Source organism: Lissotriton helveticus, chromosome 12, assembly GCF_964261635.1.
Source record: "Lissotriton helveticus chromosome 12, aLisHel1.1, whole genome shotgun sequence".
Lineage (NCBI taxonomy): Eukaryota > Metazoa > Chordata > Amphibia > Caudata > Salamandridae > Lissotriton > Lissotriton helveticus.
In genome coordinates this window covers 840,504,849-840,526,905 of record NC_136073.1, presented here as the reverse complement: position 1 = coordinate 840,526,905, position 22,057 = coordinate 840,504,849, and the positions used below count along the sequence as shown (strand labels likewise).

General features: G+C 44.9%; 2 protein-coding genes across 2 annotated transcripts in view; one reads left to right on the top strand and one right to left on the bottom strand.

The window, feature by feature from the left end:
* Positions 1–17,190, bottom strand: part of IZUMO4 (IZUMO family member 4) — a 275,614-nt gene extending 258,424 nt beyond the window's left edge. Inside the window, exon 1 of the mRNA XM_078668930.1 lies at positions 17,053–17,190. Coding sequence (XP_078525056.1) covers positions 17,053–17,149 — 97 coding nt within the window. The 5' untranslated portion in view covers positions 17,150–17,190. The remainder of the gene's footprint in view (positions 1–17,052) is intronic.
* An 11-nt stretch (positions 17,191–17,201) lies between these two features.
* The window catches only part of MOB3A (MOB kinase activator 3A), a 53,556-nt gene continuing 48,700 nt past the window's right edge, over positions 17,202–22,057 (top strand). The window contains exon 1 of the mRNA XM_078671546.1: positions 17,202–17,680. The gene's annotated coding sequence lies outside the window, so the exon portion shown is untranslated. The remainder of the gene's footprint in view (positions 17,681–22,057) is intronic.

The following is a 22,057-nucleotide window of genomic DNA, read 5'->3' as shown; positions in this document are numbered from 1 at the left end:
CAGCAGAGAGCACCAGCCCAATTCGCACCGCAACCCTGGTCTCACCGACTACGACGCCCAATGCCGCCAGTGAGCTGCTGCGTGCACCGTGACCTGAGTGCACTGCACTTCCCACTGCCTCTCTTCACACCGCCACCCTGGTATCCCCGACGATGGCACGACACGCCAACATTGAAGCCGCTGCCTGCACTGTGGCCTGCGGGCACTGTTCTTAAGTTATACGATGCACCGCCCAACCCACACTGCAGCCTTGGCCCACCAATGCCGGGGAAATAGACTCCAGATGGTCTACAGATGACAGCACTTCAGCAACAATGCTGCTTGCACCGTGACATGTCAGCACCACAACAAGCACCATTCCACTGTACACCACAGGCCTAGTCTCACTGACGCTGCTGCCTGCACCGCTCCACCTCACACCGCAGCACCAAAGCCGGACGACGCCAGCACTCCAGACTTCAACCTCACCGAGTTCGATCTGCAACGCATGCCACTTCAAGGGCCCAACGACTCCTGCATCGACTTCCGGAACCAACACCACCTCTTCGGAGCTAATCGCAAGGTCCACGACGTCCTACGTTTCCAAGGCACTGTTTGTGTGTCTTCCCGGCACTGTAGCTGGTCCGTGACCCCGCAATTGGCCTAAACTGTTGGATTTGTTTGTTCACAATGCCATGATAGCCCCGGATGGAGCTATCGACTTCAAGGAACTGTATTTTAAGGTTATTCTTGCAAACTATGTATTTTGATTACGGTTTGTTGGATGTTCATCGTTTTGGTCTTGTTTTACACAGATAAATATTACTATTTTTCCAAAACTGGTGTGGTGTCCTTTTGTAGTGTTTTCACTGTGTGTTATGCGTATATGCTTTACACATTGCCTTTGAGATAAGCCTGACTGCCTGTGCTTAGCTACCAAGGGGGTGAGCAGGGGTTATTTTAGAAGTGTAATCCCCTTACCCTGACTAGAAGGAAGGGTACCTACTTGGACACGGTGCAAACCTGCCAACTAGAGACCTCCATTTCTAGCACTCATCATATATGGTACGCCAGAAAATGTTATTGCTTGTTGTAATTTTGTATATAAGAGCACAAACCCAATGTAAATTGAGACAGTCCTCAGACCTCATGCCTGTAACTGTTCTCCTGGACGAACTGTTTAATTAAACAAACTGTTCCTGTTTTGCCAAACACTTCTTGTCTTCAGTTTGTTTAATGGAATTCGAACCCGAGCAACATTTTGGCAAGCCAGCCAGGAGGATTGGGATCTCGTACCCGAAGGAAGGTGACCCCGCCCGTACGGACGGATTCACGTGGCGTAACGAGAAAGGTGGGCAGACACCACAATTGATTGGAAGTTCTGCTGAATCTGCAGGGAGGAGGTCGGTCCTGAAGCAGCCGTCACAGAGAGTAAGAGACTACATCCGACCCTGAAACATAGTCTAAAGTATTTGACGTATGGAAAACAAGGGAGAAGTGTAAAGGGATAACCTAAGCGCCCGCCACTGACAAGGTCTGGCATATTATCTATTTTATATGTCCCAACTGTATCAATTGTAAGGCGGCCTAGGAGGCGATGTCGCCTCCTGAAATAGATTGCTTTGGCACTACATATGAGCTTGTTATAGTAACTTCTTATGGACCTCAGGTGCTGGAGTGTTGTGGAAGGAGAGGTTCTCCATGCTCCTTTCAGCAAGCCTTAGTTTACACCGTACCTTATTAAAATCTCAGCTGAACCAGGGCTTAGAGTGTCTACAGGATATTCTTTTAAGCTGCTTCGGAGCAGTTGTGTCACAAATGTCTGACATGGATGGCATGTAGTGATCGGTAATCTCCTTCACATTTGCCATGTTTGGGGTTGGAGGAAAGGCCTTGTTGCAAAAGGAAGTTAGTTTGGTATTGTTCCTTTTTCTAAAGTCTATGGACCATTGTTTTATATGAAGAGGTTGACCTTGTCTTATTAGTACAATATCCAGAATGAAGAAGGAGATTTGGTGGTGATCTGACCAATCACAGGGTGAAATGGATTCTAGTTTTATGAAATTATCCTCCACTTGATTTACTAACCACCTAGTAATAACCTTCCTTTCATTGAACACTTAATGGAGACCATCTCATCTAAGGCAGACCACCCTCCTAACCAGAGCTTCCTAAGGGATTTCAATATTCACTGGAACAACCCAAATGACCCCTCACTGAACACCTTTAAGTCCTTCCTGGCTGACCTCAACCTTGCAGAGTATTGCAATGGACCAACCCACAATAGAGGCTCCCCCCTTGATCTAATTAACACCAAGGATAATGTCATAAAGGAGCATGGAGAAACTCTCCTTCCACAACACTCCAGCACCCGAGGTCCATAAGAAGTTACTATAACAAGCTCATAAGCAGTTCCAAAGCAAACTATTCCAGGACGCAACTAGACAACGCCAAAAAGCTTTTCAAAATCATCAAACAGCAAGCTAGCGGTAGATCTAACCTCCACCTTAAAGATAATGTGAGACTACCAAGTGGTGACAATTTCTCCATTCATTTCATTGAAAAAACAAGGAAGACTGAATTAGATCTACAGTTTGCTGCTCAGCATCCACTAAGCCAGGCCCAATCTCATCTCCTCCGCATGCACCCTAAGATGTGGTACCCTTTTTCTTATCCCACTTCCCACTATAAAAAAATAATGCTACATGGTGTGTAGGGTCGTCCAGCTTGGGGATAAAAAGTAGAATGGGTCGCGTGGGGGAGGGTTGAATGAAAACATAAGTAACCCTGTAAGGAAACCTGGGACACAGAGGTGGTAGTTAGAAGGGAAAGGCCAACTCCTTATTGTATAGAAACTTACACTTTGTTCCTTCGTTTTCGGAGGAAAAGGCACGCTTCTGATGGGCACGAATGCTAACTGCGGAGTGATTCTACATATTCTGGATATACAATGGGGCACCTTCAAATGAACTTATGTCCTTATTAATAGAATTGTCTGTTCGGAACTCCACACGCAAGTATGTATGTAGGCAGGCAGGCAGGCCTTGCGACCAAGGCCAGGGATTACTGATTGATGGGTCACAGGTGGGAGGTGCGTAGCTGGCAGGCAAACACTTGGGCAGGAAATTCTTTTCAATCCTACAGATAGGTGAACAACATTACAATGGTCAGGGAAGCTTGCCCCAATATAGCACACATGGCCGGAGAGGGGTATGTGTCCTTCTGAAAACACCATAAATCAAATGCCACATGAGTTAAGAACACATAGCCAATCAGGACCTAGCATACGTAGTGATGACGCGCTCCCCATGCCCGACATCTGGAGACATTCACCACTGGCCAAACTGTGTCCACGCAAGATTGAGAGCCACCTGTAGTAACCATTTGACCATTCATTTATGACTCTAAGGCAGCAACCAACATTCCTCACCATATATGGTATGCTGGAAACTCTTATTGCTTGTTGTAACTTTGTATATAATAAGAGCACAAACCCAACGCAAATTGAGACAATCCTCAGAACTCGTGCCTGTCACTATTCTCCCACTCAAACTGTTTAACCCGTTAACTGCGGACGTTTTTTCGCAGCAGTGCGGCCGTTTTAAAGAACGGGCGGGGCTGCGGCGGCCGTTAAACGTGCGCAGCACCAATCAGGTAGTGCTCCGAACGTTCAGCGGCCGACTGCAGCACTTAACGGGTTAATTAAACAAACTGTTTCTATTTTCCGAAATACCTGTTGTCTTCTGTTTTCTTCTAAGGATTCCAAAACGAGCAATACCCTATACTAATGTGTTTTGGTATAGACATATATGGCATGTTTTTTTGTAGAAACAGAAAATAGGACCTGTTACTATTAATCTGTTCAATGGTACAAAATGTATCTGTTGTCATAGCATGGAAGGGACTGCCATGACTTTTAGATTTCTCCTTAGCAAGTGCTAAACTCACTGAGCTAGCTTACCAGTAAACTTTTCTTGAATATTATTTGGTCTCCAAAATACCAGAAAGTACATTTCAAAGGGAAACTCCAGAAATATTGTGTTATTTATTGATAAAAGGCATTCTGAGTGATCTCATTGGGTCTTTCTAAAATATTTAAGTCATGATAAGTTATAGATAGAAGATTTGCACTGTGATGATCCTTGGTAGGTCCTCTTAGGAGGGATAGTATTTTTCTTTGTTACCTGTAAATTTGTATATGTACATTTATAATTTTACTATATTCCTGGTGGTTACGTGCATGAAACCTAATGCTTGTGGAGAAGTGTGGCTCAGTGGTTAGAGGCGGCAGACCCGGAATCTGAGATCGACCGTGGACCAGGGTTCGATTCCCCGCCTCGGCGGGTCTCGGGCTCATAAATTCCAGGGTCTCGACAATTCTCGCTCCGGTGCCTACTCGACTCACGGGGTCACACTCTGCGACTCTGGGCAATAGCTTGCTTAATCTCCACATCGGCCCCTCGCGGCGGGATGCCTGGCTTTCACCTTGTGGATACCCTGCCGGGGTTTCTCACAGGGGAATACCAGGACGGGTTCCCTAAGCAAGCGCGGAGATGCCCCAGGGTAAGTCCTGCGCTATATAAGTTTCATAAGTTTCATACAATGCTTAAGCTAATAGGCCTGAGTTGATTATGGGTACATGAGACTGATAAAGGGTCTAGGCCTAATTTGATTCATTGGTAAACGTTATGTCCAACGGCATATGTCTCTGTTGTTTATAATGGAAACTTGTGATAAAGACAATAGGCCTGACTTACCATGAAAACAATATTTATTAAAGCCAATAGGCCTTTAACAATGCATTGTTTTCACGCTGGATTATAGGCTGTAGACAGATATTTTGTTACATGAACCTCTCAAATTGCTGTAGCAGTTAAGCATTTATATGGATAAAAGATCCTTGTTAGGAAATGTTGTATATTATTTTTTTACTGTAATTTTGTACATAGTTGTAATTGTATAACTGTATGCATGATGGTTACAAACACACTGCAGTAGGTCATGGTTGGTTATTGTTTCAGGCCAATGGTAAAAGCTATGTGACTTATTGCTTTGCTTATTTGGGAAAAGTTATTTCAGATTTCATAGGTTTGATCTGTTTTTTATAAAACGTTATGGCACAACTAGGAGCACTGACTTATTGTGAAAAGAACGTGCTAAAGGCAATAGGCTTTTAAGTGTAGATTATTACACTGTCCTAATGCCTGTGGGCAGGTACTTTGTTAAATGGGATTTCGCTGAACACCATAGTAGGCATAGGAGATTTGTAGTATAATAATTATTTTTAGACTCTATTTGGAAGGATTTTATAATGTTTTGAGAAATGTAATTTGTGTACATAATTTGTAATTATATTGCACAAAACCTTATGGTTGCCTCATGGGAATGATTAGGATCAAAACAGTAGGACTGAGGTGTGTGTGGTGACAAGCCAGTGATAAAAGCCTGAGCTGAGTGGTTCATTCGGAAAGGCCAGAGTTGTTTATTATCAAGAATTCTGATTTTGAGAATCAGCACTAGAGGACAGTATACTAATACAAACTGGAAGCTAGGTGTATTTAGCTGCTGGTCATTCCAGAGGAGGTTGAATTCTCCTCAAGGAAGATCTGGTAGAGTGTTGTCCCACGTTGGTTGAGATCATTTCCATAATCAGTTTTATGAATAAATGTAAATGTAGCCGTACTTGTAAAGCGCACTGATACTCCTGAGTGTCCTGGCGCTGTACTCATACCGCTAGGGAACCCTTCCTGGTTTTTCCCCGTGAAATGTCCACTCCTGGGCATCCCCAGGGTGCAACCAGGCATCCCTAGCGCTGTAGGGGGCCGTTGTGGAGACTAAGCAAGCTATTGCCCAGAGTTGCAGCGTGGGACCCATGCTTAGAGTAGGCACCGAGGCGAGAAATCAGGTCCGAGGAATTATGGGCCCCAGATCCGCCTAGACAGCCAAGGCAGGATTTGAACCCTGGTCCCGGGCCAGACCTCTGCATCAGGGTCTGCCGCTCTAACCATTGAGCCACACTTCTCCACTGTGTAAGAGGGTGTCTCTTGGTGGCTGGCAGATCACATGTAGTTTGCATAGTGGCTTGTTGCTACTCATAATGTGGATGGCTAGGTATTCGCAAGAGGATGGAGTAGTCGTTTGAGCCTGTTTCACTAAGAGATTGTTATGGTATATGCAGGAGATACCCCTACCTGGTCTGCTAGATTAATCTAATCTTATGATATCATAGCTAGGTGGGACTATAAAGTCAAAAATTGGTGCGGAGGAATCATTTAACCAAGTTTCAGTCAAGATTAAAAGGTCAAGCTTGTGTGTGAGGATGAGGTTAACGATGTCCGCTGTATGTCTCACTGCCGATCTACAATTGAGTAGCATGCATTTCAGGTGTGGGTTAGTGTCAGCTGAGGTAGTGTGTGGGATGGGAACTCTCATAAGTTAAGACTTGTGGTATGGTAAGAAATCTATGTTTCAGGCTGGGCACAAACACAATATAGGGAAAAAATGCAAGCAAATAAAAAGCAAGCCAACGTGACTGAAAAAAAACAATGATACCCAGTGGATTGACCCAAAGTCTACTGTCAATACTCGTACTGCCAAAAAGAATTAAAAAGTAGTAACCTGAATGTAACTATGGATGGACACATGTCATCCAGTTAGAAGGATGGTAAGGAAGCTATGGTCCATGAGAGGGTTCAAACAATTCAGAGAACAAAAGCAATCCAATAAAAAACAAGCAACCGAGCCAAAGTAAAGACACTTTACCACCACCTTGTCTGGATGGAATTTGATGCCAACACTTCTTCCTATTTTGTTTTTGAAGGTATGCAGTATACTGTGGGTGATCAGATGCTCCTCTAGCCCTGATGAAGTTGCCAATAGAGCATAAGGCATTGAAACATGTTGACTAGACATAACTAACAGGTCATAACATGCATCACTGTTTTGTATCAATATGCCTAGTTGAACTGAGTAAAACATAGATGGTTTATCGGATACATTTTTAAACAATCATAAGACAAAGAATGTGTGTTCATGTGAGCAGAGGTTGGACGTTAAAGCAGGGACATGGCCTGTCTAGATCACATGGGTCTGACAACTACCAGGAGAATTCACTCGAAGCTGAGCTGGGTTGACTTACGTTTAGATTGACAGTCCTATAACGCCTGGACTCAGGACCACACCTGTGTTGAGAAATCATTAGAACTGAATGACTATTCAGTGTTGCTATTTTGGATGCTAACATGAAGTGAATCGGACACCTTTGTGATTTCGGATAACAGACACAGAGTGCAACAACTACGTTACACACCGGGTGCATAGGCTGATTGTGTTTACAATACATTTAACCTTCTATGCCTAGAGATTTATGAATGACAACACTTTAAAAAGGTGCACTCATTTTCCATACACGATTGCAGATAAAACGTTCTCATTCTCATGTTGTAAAAATAACCAAACGTCCTTTTTGAAGCCATGTATCCCATGTTTAAGAACTATGAACTGGGTTGTAGTGGGGGACATATGTTTAAACATGTCTTGCACATTGAAAAGGGCCCCATTGGATTTTCCTGTGTTTGGTATATTAAGAACTGCAATAAGATGAGACCCGTATAAGAAGTCCAATTACTGAGGAAGCCCCTGAATATTTAGAGCAAGGTGTTCTAAGAATATTTTAGTGTGGTTACTTTCCTGTAAAAATAAATTCTATTACAGGACCGGAGGTTTTGGATTATGCTTCTCTTTCTATTTTATTGCCACTCACAGCAGTCAATCAAAAGTTTTTGTATGCAATAAAACTACATTTCCCATGATACTTTATCCATACATCACTTCCTGTATGACCCTATAAGAGCCACCATGCCTATTAGCTGAGCATCTTCATTTGCTGCTCACGCAGGGAGTTAAGTGCTCAAGAATTATACTATGATATTTGTCTATTATTGACCGTTAATGGTTTTATCTTTCTGATTATTGTGTGGTTATGCTTGCGCGTAGCTCGCGCTACGTTTAAATTTACTGTTTTGCATTTGTGCGGCAGATAACGCTGTTGGCGATTTCCTCCCCTTTTTTAGGCTGCGCTTGCATCGAGCTGTGATGCAGAGTGACCCCACACATCAGCGCTTGCATTGCGCTTTCCTTATCTGGCCTCCGGGCGTTTTGAAAGGCTCCCGCTGGGAGAGGTGGCTCAAGTGTGGTACGCTACCGCTGGGAACAGTGAATAAATTACTGCGCCTACTCCTTGGGAGTTCTGTTTAAATTGCGTGTACCGCGCTAATGCTTCGGATATCTACTGCGGCTGTGCCGCATTATTAGGCTCTTCACGCGATCGCGCTGAAGCTTTTATCCCTTCAAAGGCGGGCGCTGGCAGCGCAATCAGCCCTCCGGCTTCAGAAGCACTGTGAGTGTCTCCCGCGCTACAGCGGTGAAGTGCGCTTTGCGGGCGGCCCGCTTGGGCTTTGAAGGCATGCTCCTTGGGCAACCATGTACCGCGCTGCCGTCGGCAGCTGAATGCCTTACTTGCACAAGCTAAAGTCTTCAATTGTTTGCCTTTCATGGGCGCGTCGAGCTGCAGGGTAAATCACTTGGCTCCAGCGCGTGCTTCGTGCTGTGCTTTTAGAGCGCTAGCACTCCTCACTCCCCGCGTGGCAGCAGGTGTTTTTTTTATTCATGCGGCCTGGAAGAGCCTATTGGGTTTTATATTGTTAATTATAGGCTTCTTCATACACGTTTGGGGTCGCTCGAATCCCGCTATGGTTTGTTGTTGGCCCGCTCTGGCATGATAATTGCTGCTACGACGGATTCATGGATGTTGGGGTTAGCACTATGGCGCTGTTGTTGTTCATGCACGATTTTCGCAAGGGGCGTTTCATTACTCCACTGCACTCCTGATGGTGTGTGCTCGATAACACTAAGAAGTTTGGCCCAAACGGCGCACAGAATAAGGACGCTCCCGCAGGGGCGGAGATGACACGCTGATACGTATTTGCTGCATATCTAAATGGAAACATGTGCGTGTTAACCCTTCATCAGATTTGGTCCGTCTGGGGCAGACTTGGGACGCTCCTACGCGAGCAGAGGTACTGCGCTGTCGTTTGCAGCGACCCTCATGAGTCACTGTGGCCTAGTGGTCAGGGTCACCGACTCTTATTCAAGAGGTTATGTGTTCACTGTATGTGGTTTCTGAATTTACCAACAATCCTGGTGTTTCCATAATGGTTGTTTCTGATTACTGCACGGTCTCGCGCTTCACCGCTAAAGGCTTTCCCTAGTTGCCGAGTGCGGGATGGAGCAGATAACGCTCCGATGTGTGTAGCTCAGCTGGTCTACGCATATCGCACGCGTCACCTGTTTGCTCCGAGGTTCATAGTGCCTCGTTCTTTACACGGAGCAGTTTTTTCTTTATGTCTACCCGGCTGCAACAATTGGCTGGCCCATGGAGTGCGCACACGCTCCTGGTATTTGGTTATGGCTCCGACGCCCTTGGGGGCTGAAATAATTTAGACTACAGCTTTGCTGAGGAGCTAGGTATATTGTTTTTTCACTCTCGTGTGCATGGGTTAGATCCCCCCCTGACTCCTCCCCTATTCTGTGCTTTGCGCTACAATATCACATATAGACACCCCTGGGCATTGTGAGATATAAGGAGGATGAGATCTTTTATAAGGAGCATAGAAGTCTCCTAGAAGAAATTTGTTGACGCCCGGGATGTTCCATGCACGAGTCGGTCAACAGGGCCGCAAGTCTGACAGTCCCAGTACTGTGTAGCACCCCGTGAGACTCGCCCATCATTTTTTATACACATCCTCTGGGCGTGAATTTGTCCCCTCAAATACTGGTGTGATAGAACGAACCGTACGGTAGGTGCACATGGAGAGGATACTCCTCCCAAAACAAGTTATAGGAAGGTTGTGCCGAATACACCAGATCATTCTACTTCGTTTGCGCTCCATTCACATTGACGGGAGAGTCACTGTGGCATAATGATTAGGGTCTTAGACTCTTACTCTCAAGGTTGAGTGTTCAATTCCTGGTGGTACATTATATCCGTTTCTTCAATTAATCATGTAGGCAATAGTAATTTAAACGCAATGGACTACTTTAGGGTGCCGCGGCCGGCTATTCCACGCCTGAGGGTGATGCCTCTCCTTCTAGTGGTGAACATCACAAGGGAGACTTAACTCGTACCTGGCAGGAAGGCCAGGACACGCTCTTAGTTAAAGCAGGACCTTAGACCAAATACTGGAGATGGCTCTCGTTGCAGAGGTATCGGCCACTCCTGTGGCTTTGGACATATTAGAGCAGGGCCACAATGTGAGATATGTTTTTCGTGGGAACGTAACTGCACCTTTCTATCGCGAGATGCACAATCCTTTAAGGCGGATGGAGACTTTGCAGATACAACGGCAGCAGAGCCAGGCCTTAGCGGCAGGTGCCCCTGGGGACAGTTTCGTTGCAAGACGTCTCTAAACATGTGGGAAGTGATCTATGGATAAAGCATCATGGGAAATGTAGTTTTATTGCATACAAAAACGTTTTTATTGGCTGCTGTGAGTGGCAATATAATAGAAAGAGAAACATAACCCTCGCCTCCGTGTCCTTAATAGAATTGAAAATTCTTGGCGCGAATCCTAGCTATTTTTTTTCTCTTTCTTGAACTCCCTCAGGGACATATTGTCAGTTGTGAAGCTGACTATCTTCAAAGTTATAGAGCTCCATTTAGAATGGCTCCTCTACCAAAAATGACAATGTCTGGCTGGGTTGTGATCTCAACAAAAGGACATCTTTAGGAGGAGTAGGAGTTCCAATTACCCAAAATGTAAACTTGATCGATGGACTGTACTACAACTATACAGTGTTGTGAGTCAGTCGACGTATGGTCCCTTTATATTGAGGCACACTTTCTAATCACGCACAATATCATTCATAATTGTACTCAGTAGGCTCATAAGGTCTGCATTTGTCAATGCAAAAATTAGAAAATAGCATTGGTCCATTCACTGCACACTGTTCTGCCACTGAAGTGCTTAAAAAAACATTATTTTAGTAGCCAGTTGTTTCCACAAGCATTCTGTTTTTGGAGCTTCAGCGATCATTAATTAAATCAAACATCATCCGCGTTTAATCAAATCAACCTCTTCAAAGTGTGTTTTTCAGTATGAGCAAGATGTTGATTTGCTCTTTTGTTAGATGTTTCTTTTATATTGTCACCATTTTTCTTTCTCCTTTTCAAACAGATTCCTCTGGCCACGCCTCTCTGCTTCAATTTATTTTCCATTGTACTATTTATAGTCCTCTGGTTGCTAGCCTTGAAGTGACCTAGCAGTTCTGTTATGTTTTAACTAACCATTTTCTTGAAAGGTACCATTAGGAGATGTGTAAAAGACAAGGTGCATTACATTACTATATTTTCATTCACATGTAAACATATTTTCATTTATCCAACCGCTCAACGCTTTATCCTTTCCCCCCTCTCTCTCTGTTTTATTTTATCTCAATAAAACTGATGTAGGCTAAGCAGTTTCCATCGGAGATCTTTAAAAATGCTGCTGCTTATGCTCAAGAGAAAGTCTGACACGCAGTGGGCTTTTTAAAATGCGGATTGTATTGTTTACAGCTAAAATTATCTAAAAAGCCTTTTACCCTAAACCTCACTAATAATTGTACCATGGTAATGGCGTTGCTTTTCGACAAGTGCAATTACTAGCCCATTTGTTTCTCTTTTTGAAAACATATGTTGATGGTTCTTTTGTAAATATGCAGTAATCGGAGTGAGAGGCATACAGAAATTCTGAAATAAAAATGCACATAAAGCCCAGGAACAATGTGTCTCCAGTGACATGAAGTGATTGAGAAATCTCAATTAGAATATGCAACCATGCTGAGAAGCAAAACAGATGGCCTACAAACCAGAAGTACTCTGATGTGCACCTAAACAGAATATCGATAGAACCAGGTCATGACGGTTACTTTTATGCTATATTAATGCACACCTCTAAGGTTCTCAGATCTTTGAAAACAGCTATTACTGGAAGTTGTCCAGATGCATGATGTGGCACTGCCTTCAAAAACACACCTACTTCAACGCTATTTTCTTCAACTTTGGAATATGGTTTTAAGAAGTTGTTCACTATACTTGAATCAGATTCCAATGAGTAAAGCGAAAAGTACACAAACTAATCAACACCACAAGATCTCTGACACAAGCTGTTTTTTAGAACATCAAAAAAAAGTGAGTAGACCGTACATTTGGTGCAGAAAAAGAGTGAGATGGACATGTTTTTCGTACAACGTTGTGGCACACTTTTTAAAATTCGTCATTCAAGAATAGAGCAAGTCAAATATCATATTTTTCAGTTTTCTTGTTTATTAATACAAACAAAATCAACACCCTTTACACTACTCACCAGCTGCAGCTCCAACTCACATCTCCTAACCTCTACTGTAGCTCACAACAGCATTATGATTCCAACCAAACCATCACAACTGCTAGCATCTAGATTTGTATCACTGTTCAGCGACTATGCTGTAAATGTAGCCCAGGTGTCATTAATGTGCAAAGTAGGGTTTAATTCTTTCAAATATTTTTCCTCAAGCTCCTGATATTTAATAAACTCAAGAAGCCAGTATTTGGTTCCTGGCCCAGACCTTCTTCCCCAGTACAACACAACGCTATGCTTGGCCATCAAAAAAGTCAGAAAAATCGTTTGTCTTGCACTCTTAAGAAATTCTTCCAATGAGAGTCTCTACCACACAACCTCCTCGCAAAGGCCACTATGCTTGAGAATTTCTGGTTCAATTGCATTAAGTCTGCTCCCAGTTATGTAATATAATGCAGATGTCTAGAGTGCAGTATAAACAGTGAGGGTATCCTGGCATGAGCAGGTGTGAGCCTAGCCAAACCTACGGCCAAGTGGGACTACTCGAAAAGCCAGGTATTCAGCTTCTTGCAGTATTTAACCTCATGGGTGCTGCTGACGAGCTCAGCTCGTCACGGCCGTTGGAACGTTCGCACGCGGGGCTAATTTCCCCGCTGTGCTGAACGTTCCAAAAACGGGTGCGGCCGTGACGAGCTCAGCTCGTCATGAGGACAGCTCCGCTGTACTCCATGACGAGCTGAGCTTGTCACCAGCACGGCGGCGCTGTGCGAGGCCCCCTCCCCCCCCCCCCCCCCCCGCAGCGAAGGGGTTAAAAAGTGAGGAGACTGCTCTTTTTTGTAGTGGCAAGTTGTTCAATGCTTTAGGAGGGATGGAGAGAAGGCCTGACCACCAGATCGGTTTTCCATATGTGTGCAAATAGGAGCCAGGACGAGCGGAGGGATCTGAAAGGTTTGTAAAAGTGATGCAGTTGTTGAAGCATGCTGATCAAGTGTTATGTAGTGACTTGAAAGTGTGGGTGAAGAGTTTAAATAGTGCTCATTTGTGTATGGGGAGCCAATGGTGCTCCAGAAGGTGTGATGTGATGCGATTGTGGCGTAGGAAGCTGAGAGTGATTCTGGCAGCAGAGTTTTGAATAGTCTGCAACTTTCTGTTGATACTGGCATAGACAGTGTTCCTGTGGTCCAGGTTGCTTGTGATAAGGATGTGTATGATGGTTTTCCCGGTGCTGTTTGGGATCCATTTGAACATCTTTCTCAGCATCGTCATGGTATTTAAGCATGAGGCGGTGATGTCGTTGACTTAAGCGGTCATACAATTTCATTCTTGTCAGTGATCAGCTTTAGACAGTTGGTCTTCATCCACTGGGTGATTTCAGTCATGTAGGCTTTGAACTTGATCTGGGTACTGTTCGTCTTGACAGTGAGGGAGAGAATGAGTTGTGTGTCGTCAATGTAGGAGAGGACATTGATGTTATGAGAACAGACGATGCTGGCTAGAGGGATCATGTTGAAGAGCATTGGGCTGAGGGAGGATGCTTGCGGAACTTCGCAGATGAGGTCACGGGTATCCGAAGTGTATGGGGCCAGGCTGACTGACTGGATCCTTCCAGTCAGGAAGGAGCAGATCCATCAATCAATCACGTGTTTGTTAAGTGCTACTACTCACCGGTGAGGGTCTCAACGAGCTGGCGGAGTGGGGTTTCGCAGCTTCCAGTCCATCAAGGAGGGGTTCTGTTGAAGAGCCAGGTTTTGAGGTTTCTTGTGAAGATGAGGAGAGATGTTGTCTGTCTGAGGTGGAGAGGGAGGGCGTTCCAGGCTCTGGCCGCGAAGAAGGAGAAGGAGCGGCCGTCTGATCTGGTCTTTCTGGTGCGGGGAACCACAGCAAAGGAGAGCTGGGCTGATCGTAGGGACGTTTGGGGTGCGTGGAATTTGAGTCAGCTGTTCAGGTATGCTGGTCCGGTGTCGTGGAGGGCCTTGTGAGCGTGGGTGAGCATCTTGAAGGTGACTCTAGCTTCGATGAGGAGCCAGTGGAGTGTGCGCGGATGCTGGGAGATGTGGCAGTGTCTTGGCAGGTTGAGGACCAGTCTTGTGGCGGCGTTCTGGATGTTCTGTAGCTTGCGTGTGAGGTTTTGGTTTATTCCGGCGTAGAGTGAGTTGCCGTAGTCGAATCTACTGGTGACCAGGGCGTGAGTGACGGTCTTTCTGTGTTCGCGGGAGATCCATTAGCAGGTCTTGCGTAGGAGACGGAGGGTGTGAAAGCAGGAGGATGAGACAGCGTTGATCTGTTGGTCCATTTTGAGTTCGGAGTCCAGGATGATTCCCCGGTTGCGTGCGTTGCCCGTGGGGGTGGACGGACTTCCGAGGGCGGGGGGCCACCAGGTGTCGTTCCAGAGGTCGGGTGTGGGCCCATGGTGAGTACTTCTGTTTTGATGGTGTTTAGTTGAAGGCAGCAGTATTTTATCCATTTGGCGACAGCTTCCATGCGTTCTCAAAAATTGTGTCTGGCGGTGTTGGGTTTGTTGGATAGGGAGAGGATGAGTTGGGTGTCGTCTGCGTATGAGACAATGTTGAGTCTGTAGGTTCTGACGATGGGGGCGAGCGGAGCCATGTAGACGTTGAAGAGCGTAGGGCTGGGGGATGACCCCAGGAGGACTCCGCAGGGGGTTGGTGTAGGGTCCGAGAGGAAAGGGGGGAGTCTGACACGCTGCGTTCTGCCGGAGAGGAAGGAGCTGATCCAGTCGAGGACCTTATCTTGAATCCCTGCGTCGTGGAGTCTGTGTATTAGGGTGCGGTAAGAGACTGTGTCGAACGCCACTGAGAGGTCGAGGAGGATGAGGGCTGCTGTTTCTCCTTTGTCCTGTAGGGTGCGGATGTCATCTGTTGCGGCGAGGAGGGCGATTTCCGTGTTGTGGTTTTTTCTGAAGGTCAGTGTGGTCCGCTGAGGGTTTTCACATCCATTGGAGTGCATGTCCTTGGATTACGATGCGGTATGGCATTGGATGGGGTGGAAGACCATGTTAAATGCTGCAGAGAAGTCCTGGAGGATGAGAGAGAGCTGCCTTGTCTTCTCTGTCCAGTCAAGTGGATGTCATCCGTAGCAGTGATGAGGGTGGTCACACACCTGCCATACTGACCTGATAAAACAGTATTCGTCCTCTGCAAACTATTAGAGATATAGTACACTTGATGGAGATACCTTAAGTACATCAACATATATCTGAAATTAAATTATATCAATGTATGTGCTTGCATGAATATAACAGTAACATAGTCACTAATTGCAAATCAAAGAACATAGTATACAGCATCAGAAGGGATACATTGGAAAAACCCGCCAGATCATCAGAAAACTGATTATTCCACACCAAGCCAAAGTAAGATGCCAGGCAATGTTGGCATCTCTTGCTAAACTCTTTGCAGAAGTAGGACACTCCGTAAATAATCTCAAATGGAGCGCCCTTGAGATGTTGTTAGGAACATGTGGTGAGGATCTGGAAATATTATTAAAGAACAATGAAGGAAGAAGTTAAAGATGGTTGAGCTCCATGTTGTTTCTGTTTGCAGAAACTCCTAAACAGAATATGTGTAATTATTGTCATTCTATCTATTTTTAAGCATTAACACACTGCAGGGATGACCAATGTGACCAGCTCAACAACAACACAAATATAACAACACGTTATTGTAACTAGAATTTTTCTACTTCTGTAGTACCACCAAGTAAAAATGTTGTGAGTTGAATGCTTAAAAAAATAAACAGCTCAACTTGAAGAAGGGTTACAGGGTTTATATGTTTCGTAAAACCATATAATGCTCTTGAACATGCTCAAATGTAATCCAATGTTGCTTTAAGTTCCTAAAACACATAAATAAGTTGTTCCGTTCCTTTTTTGTGCATCTGGGCTAACATTACAGTCTGTCAACTTTGAGCAAGTATTAACCTAAAGTATTCCAGCTAGAAGCCCAAATTAGGTCAATGTCCAGAACCTCAAAAAACAATTTAGGATGTTTTGGAACAGTGATACTCCAAGTACGACCCAGAGACCGCATGTGGCCCTCCTGACCTTTACATGCGGGCCCCTGGTTTAATGAAGCACTGGGATACTGTTTACTCGACTCCACTAAACTTAAACATTCATGTTTCCACCCCCCTGACAGCAATGCCAGTCGTGAACTAAGAGGCAAGTCGGTTATTTGCGCCCTTTGAGCAGTCTGGGTTACTATCACACAGAAACAACAATATGGTTTAGTAAATCAAACACAAACGTTTTTGTACAACACAAGTCCTGAAGTCTTGTATTTGGAGGCCCTTTTATATGTGATAATAAAGTAAAAGGAGGAAAAATGAAATATAGAAAATTGGCTCGGATCACACCGTTTGATCAGGTGGGGAAGCTGGGATTGATACAGATGTTCTGATTTAACATTGTGCAATTCAGCCACTAGAAATACATGCTTAACCTCCCCTACACCCACCTTATCTCTCCCTGCCCCCTCGACAGCCACCTTGCTGGCTTGAATGTGGCCCTCGGACACATCACAGACCAAACTTTTTGGCCCCTGGGAAAATGTTTGTGAATATCCATGTTTTGGAACATGCTACCCCTTGTCGGTAGTTGAGTCCATAGTTTTAAATAGATTCACTTGGGGAAAGGTGCATGGTTTATAAACAAAAGAGAGAACCAATAAAAGCTTACCAAACTCTACGAGCCATATTGGAAAGTAGGATAGACGTTCTTGCACATCACGAACACTTTGAGTTGTAAATAGATGTTTTAGTGTGCATAGGCCCATATCTGGTTAGACGGCAAGGCGCATCACGTGTCTGTTCACATGGCACTGTCTTGTAATTTGCACTTTCCATTCATGAAGCATGTGATGGGAGGGCGCCGGGGTTGCATCGTGACATATACCCCTGGAGGCGACAATAAAGGGATGCGAACAAAACGCGCTGCGGACCCTTTAAGAAGAAAAAGGCGGGTCCATTTTCCGAAGAGGAAGCCGGGCACATTCTTATCGCCCAAGCCCCTGGACCAAAAGTAGAAGAGGACCGTGGAAAAAAAAGAGAAATTCCCGGTGTTGAAACCCCCTCGTCGCCGAAGGTTTGAGAGGTGTTGTTGTCCTTCTCACTACACCGGGGAGACTCGGTCGCTCTTTGCGAGCCGCCGAAAACTCGCCGACGGGCTGAAAGGGGGAAGTTAGAAAGGACGGGGCTTTTGCTGGCTGAGAAGGGGACCGACGTTGAGGAGGAAAGAGCGCCACTGCCCGCCCCGGCGCGCGGTCCGAGGGGCTCGAGAGCACCCGGCGCGAGCCCAGGAGTCTCAGGTGAGCGCGCGCGCCCCCCATCAAGAGGCTGCGGAGTGAGCGCGAGGACCCCTGCGGGTGAGCGCGCGCGCCGGAGGCCATCCGGCGCTGGCCGGGGTCGAGGCTTGAGACGCAGTGGCCCCGGCTGCAATGGGGGACAGATCTCGACGCAGCGAGAAGTTGTGTGTCAGTTGAGCCACGGGGAATTGTAACAAGTGTCTCGTGATGAAATCGTTCACAACAAGTGGCGAGCCTGGGCCTCGGAGGCGAGAGGAGCTCCGCACATCTTCAGTTTCATGAATGCGTCACTGGCAGTATTAGATGTTAAAAGTGGGGGCACACAAGATCACTTTAAATTGGGTTTAATTTTTAAAAGATGCATAAGGAACTTTAGAGTGAGGATTCTGGGTCTCTCTTAGAACCTCTTGTGTAATGTACACGGTAACTCATCAGTTATGCACCATCAATGTCCGTTCCTACTCGCTTTGTTGCTGCCCGTCGTTTTACAAGGTTCATTTGAAACACTTCGCAGCCGTTTTTGGCATCCTAATATGAGGCATAGAAACCACGGCAGGGAAAGGGTTCATTACATTTCTCATGTTCTGCTGTTACTGACACATATTGTTCTACTCAAGCCCACTGCATTCCAGTGACAACAAATAATCCATACCATGCTTGAACACTTGGCGTAACTCCTGTTTTGTGCGCAGTATTTTAGTCGAATTTGTAATAAGTTTCCGAGTGACAATAGGATTTATGTAGTTAGTTTCTCGGGCACACCCCAGAACAAGGTATAACATGGTTACCGTGCCATTTCCTGGTTTGCACATTGTTAGTATTTCTTTTCGAACTTTGAATAGCAAACAAGGCCCTTGGCGTGCAGGGTTTAGAATGCCAGTTTCTGTTAGCGATTTAAAAAGCTAAAGCTTTTCATTATTGCATTTTGTATTTATAATTTATTTGTAAGCACAGGTTCTTCGTGGAGGGGCAAGCTTCACAAGAGTTAATAGGGAAGGTTAAAAAGATGTTTTTTTGAGTATTGCGCAATGGGAACAGATGTGTAGTTCTCCCATGATAATATTCAATACCCTGACCAAAATATATTGAACTATTTTTGCAAATGGGAAAGGAGTGTACTCCTAATTTCAGTACATTCTGGGTGTACATAATAGAGGAAGTAGCCTGCTCATATGTCTGTAACAATTGGTCGGTTTGTCATTCTTTCAAAAACAGGTTCTACGTGCTTTTGGCCAGTATTTGTTGAAAGCATTTTGGGCACATATGCAGAAATTTCGAAAGTTACACCCATTTTTAAGGATAAAGACTAGAGAACATTTGTTAGCAGAGATTCGGCTATTCTGTACCATTGCTTCAACTAGATGGATCATCTTGTAGGAGGGAATATGGTAGTTAGCATTATGATTTCAGTCGCCTTCCAGTATTTCCCTTACATGTCGCAACGTCTTGTTCCCTGCATGTGCCACTTTTAGGCGCATTTTTCTTGTAACTCGTAAAGGAACAACCGTGTATGGATCATACATTTGTTAGCATGAAGGGGAATGCACTGGTTCAGCAGCTGGAACCTGGCAGCAGTGGCTTGGCGATGATGAGGATGGCTATTTTACTCGAGTCAAATTTCACATCGAAATCCCTCTTAGAGGATGTCATCATAACTGGCTGATGGAGGCAGTCAGTTGCTATGGCAGAGGACGTGTAGTAGTAAATTAGTTCAGCAGGAGAAGGTGAACGTGAGGGAGGATATGGCCAACCTCTGTTTCTTGGCTGATAAATACTTAGTTTCCGGATTGGAGTTCAGGCACCAGAATGCAGAGCTGATGGGTGCCACTGGTAAAGGGGAGATTGGAGAGCAGATGGGGAGAATCCAGTGGAGGGGATGATGCTGTAATACAATGACAGTGCCTAAGACTAAGCCTTGGTGGTTGCCTATTGGTTTCAACATGAGTAGGGACTTTAAGGAACACTGGATGACCGAAGGAATGGTTTGATATGAAAAACTATTGAATGGTGCACCAGTGAAACCGTGGGAGGAGAAAACACCCCAGTATGGTTGAGTGGGTGACCAGGTCTAATGCTACAAGGAGAATAAAGTATATAGACCGTACTGGATGGTGGGAGATCGGTTTTCGAGTGCATGGTGTGCCGAGAGTAAAATCTGTAAATGTGACTAAAGCAGTTTGGCTAAAGCACAAGGGCAAAAACGTGAGTCTCAATCCTTTGATGACAAAAAATAACAACTTTGGAATTGAACTATATGGGTCCACTTTACCCACACACTGTTCTGGACAGCAAAAATAATAAGTAATGTGAAAATATGTTAATGGGTTGCATATGGGTATTTCTATGGACTGCGCTTCACCATTATTTGTCCTTCTGCCAAAACTTTTCTTGGCAAAACAAATGGTGGGTGTAATGAAGGTAGTAGTTTCCAGTTCTTTCCTTCCCAGCAATGATGCTGGAGATGTTTATCTGAATGTAACTGGCAGCACTCGTGGCTATGGGCATTTTATGGTAGCTAAAATGCCATTGTGGCTCTATAGCCTCTGTCGACCGACTGACTGTCTTAACTCTTGTTATTTTCTGACCGTCCATGGTCATTGTTCATGTGTGTAATTTCTTTCAGCTCTCCATCCCCCGCAGTTATTATCCTCTCCTGTACTCTACTGAGGCCAACTATTTTGGAACATTTAATTTAGAAATCATTTCGGTGTTGTTTTTATGTACTGCTTAAATGCAAGAATTGCTTATGCCAGGGAACCCCTCTTGCTCTTCAGTAATATGTAGCAAAACACATCATCCATTAGGTGCCGTTCCCTCCCCCTCTAAATAACACTTTTTATTATTAAACGTTTTTGTTACTAATGCCTTCTCTATGGGATAGTCTGGGGACAAGTTCATCCCAAAGGATTTACCCATGCTTTCCTCCCCACTGGTTTACTATGTAACATTTATAGTGTAACACAATAGTTTCAGCTCTAAGTTCTGTTCATTTGTCCATTTCCTCCACTGTCTATGTTCTCTTGCTAGCTGACACAGGTTTCTTTCAATGACAAGCTATAACGTGAGGCGGGACATGAAATCCTACTCAAATAATAACAGACTTACTGTTGGCCCAACACGCGTAGAGCCGCAGGGCAAGGAAGGCAGCAAGGCAGCAAGGCAGCAAGGCAGCAAGGCAGCAAGGCAGCAAGGCAGCAAGGCAGCAAGGCAGCAAGGCAGCAAGGCAGCAAGGCAGCAAGGCAGCAAGACAGCAAGACAGTAAGACAGTGGTACACTCCTCTTTGACCTGACTGGGATCTGAACACAGCAAGTTGCTACCCTGTTTTTGAATGCACATAATCTACTGAAAATGAAAACCACATTACAAAATGGATTAAAAAGGCCAGGGAGCGCCTTTCAAGGGTTTGAGTGCTGCACCTTGCACAGGTTTTAAGTTAGTCACTGGACACAACATAGCTAGAATATACTTACTCAGTTCTGAATGGAATTTGTGTTGCCGTTTTCATTTATATGGTTTTGTGTTTCACTTCCTGTTTAGTCAGACATTGAAAAACAACAGAACCTTGGGTGTACTGACATGCTGTTGAAGAAAAGCGTAGTTACATTTGTTGACTGAACGCTTCACATTTCAGCACTGATGGTTGGTTTGTAGTTATTGCTGATGACAAAGAGTTTTGTGAACACCTACACCCATTAGTTGGACCTGGGTAGTACAAAATTAGGTGGATAAGTAATATTGAAGTTACCCACCACTATGTAAACTAGAAAAAACAAACTAGCACGCTCATTGGATGATGCCATCTGTGATGTCATCAGATGTCATAGAACATGTCATGAGTGGTGTAATATGTGAGGTCAGAAGTAGTGCATGTTGGGAGTGCAAGTTTTGCTAACCATAACTGGTGAATTTCTGTGAGGGTTTTTTTTTAGTTGAAAACATTAATGTTGTCACTGACATTCACCTAACGACAATGTTACTTTACCCTGTTTTTTTTCTTCAATGAATTTCTAGTTTTTTCTTTCACATGGAAGTAATATTTTATTACCATGGGTAGAGTCAACCCCCTTTCGCGCATAGCCTTTGGCTGTGCATAGAATGGGGTTGGCTGCAAGGCCTGATTTTCAGCTAGACTCTGCAGCCAAATACCCAGCAGGCAGCCAACCCCTACGCTTCCATGTCCTTTGCTGTGTGTAGCACAAGGTTGGCCTTCAGGCCCTGGGGACTCCATCAGGGGTAAAATACAAAGGGGGGGGGTGTAGTCCCACATCCCAAGCCTTATTTGGCCCTGGGGACTCCATCCTCTGGGCCCTGCATTTAATATAGGTGGGTGTCCTGGTGCCCACCCAGAGCATCCACCATACACTGGGGGGGGCAGGAAA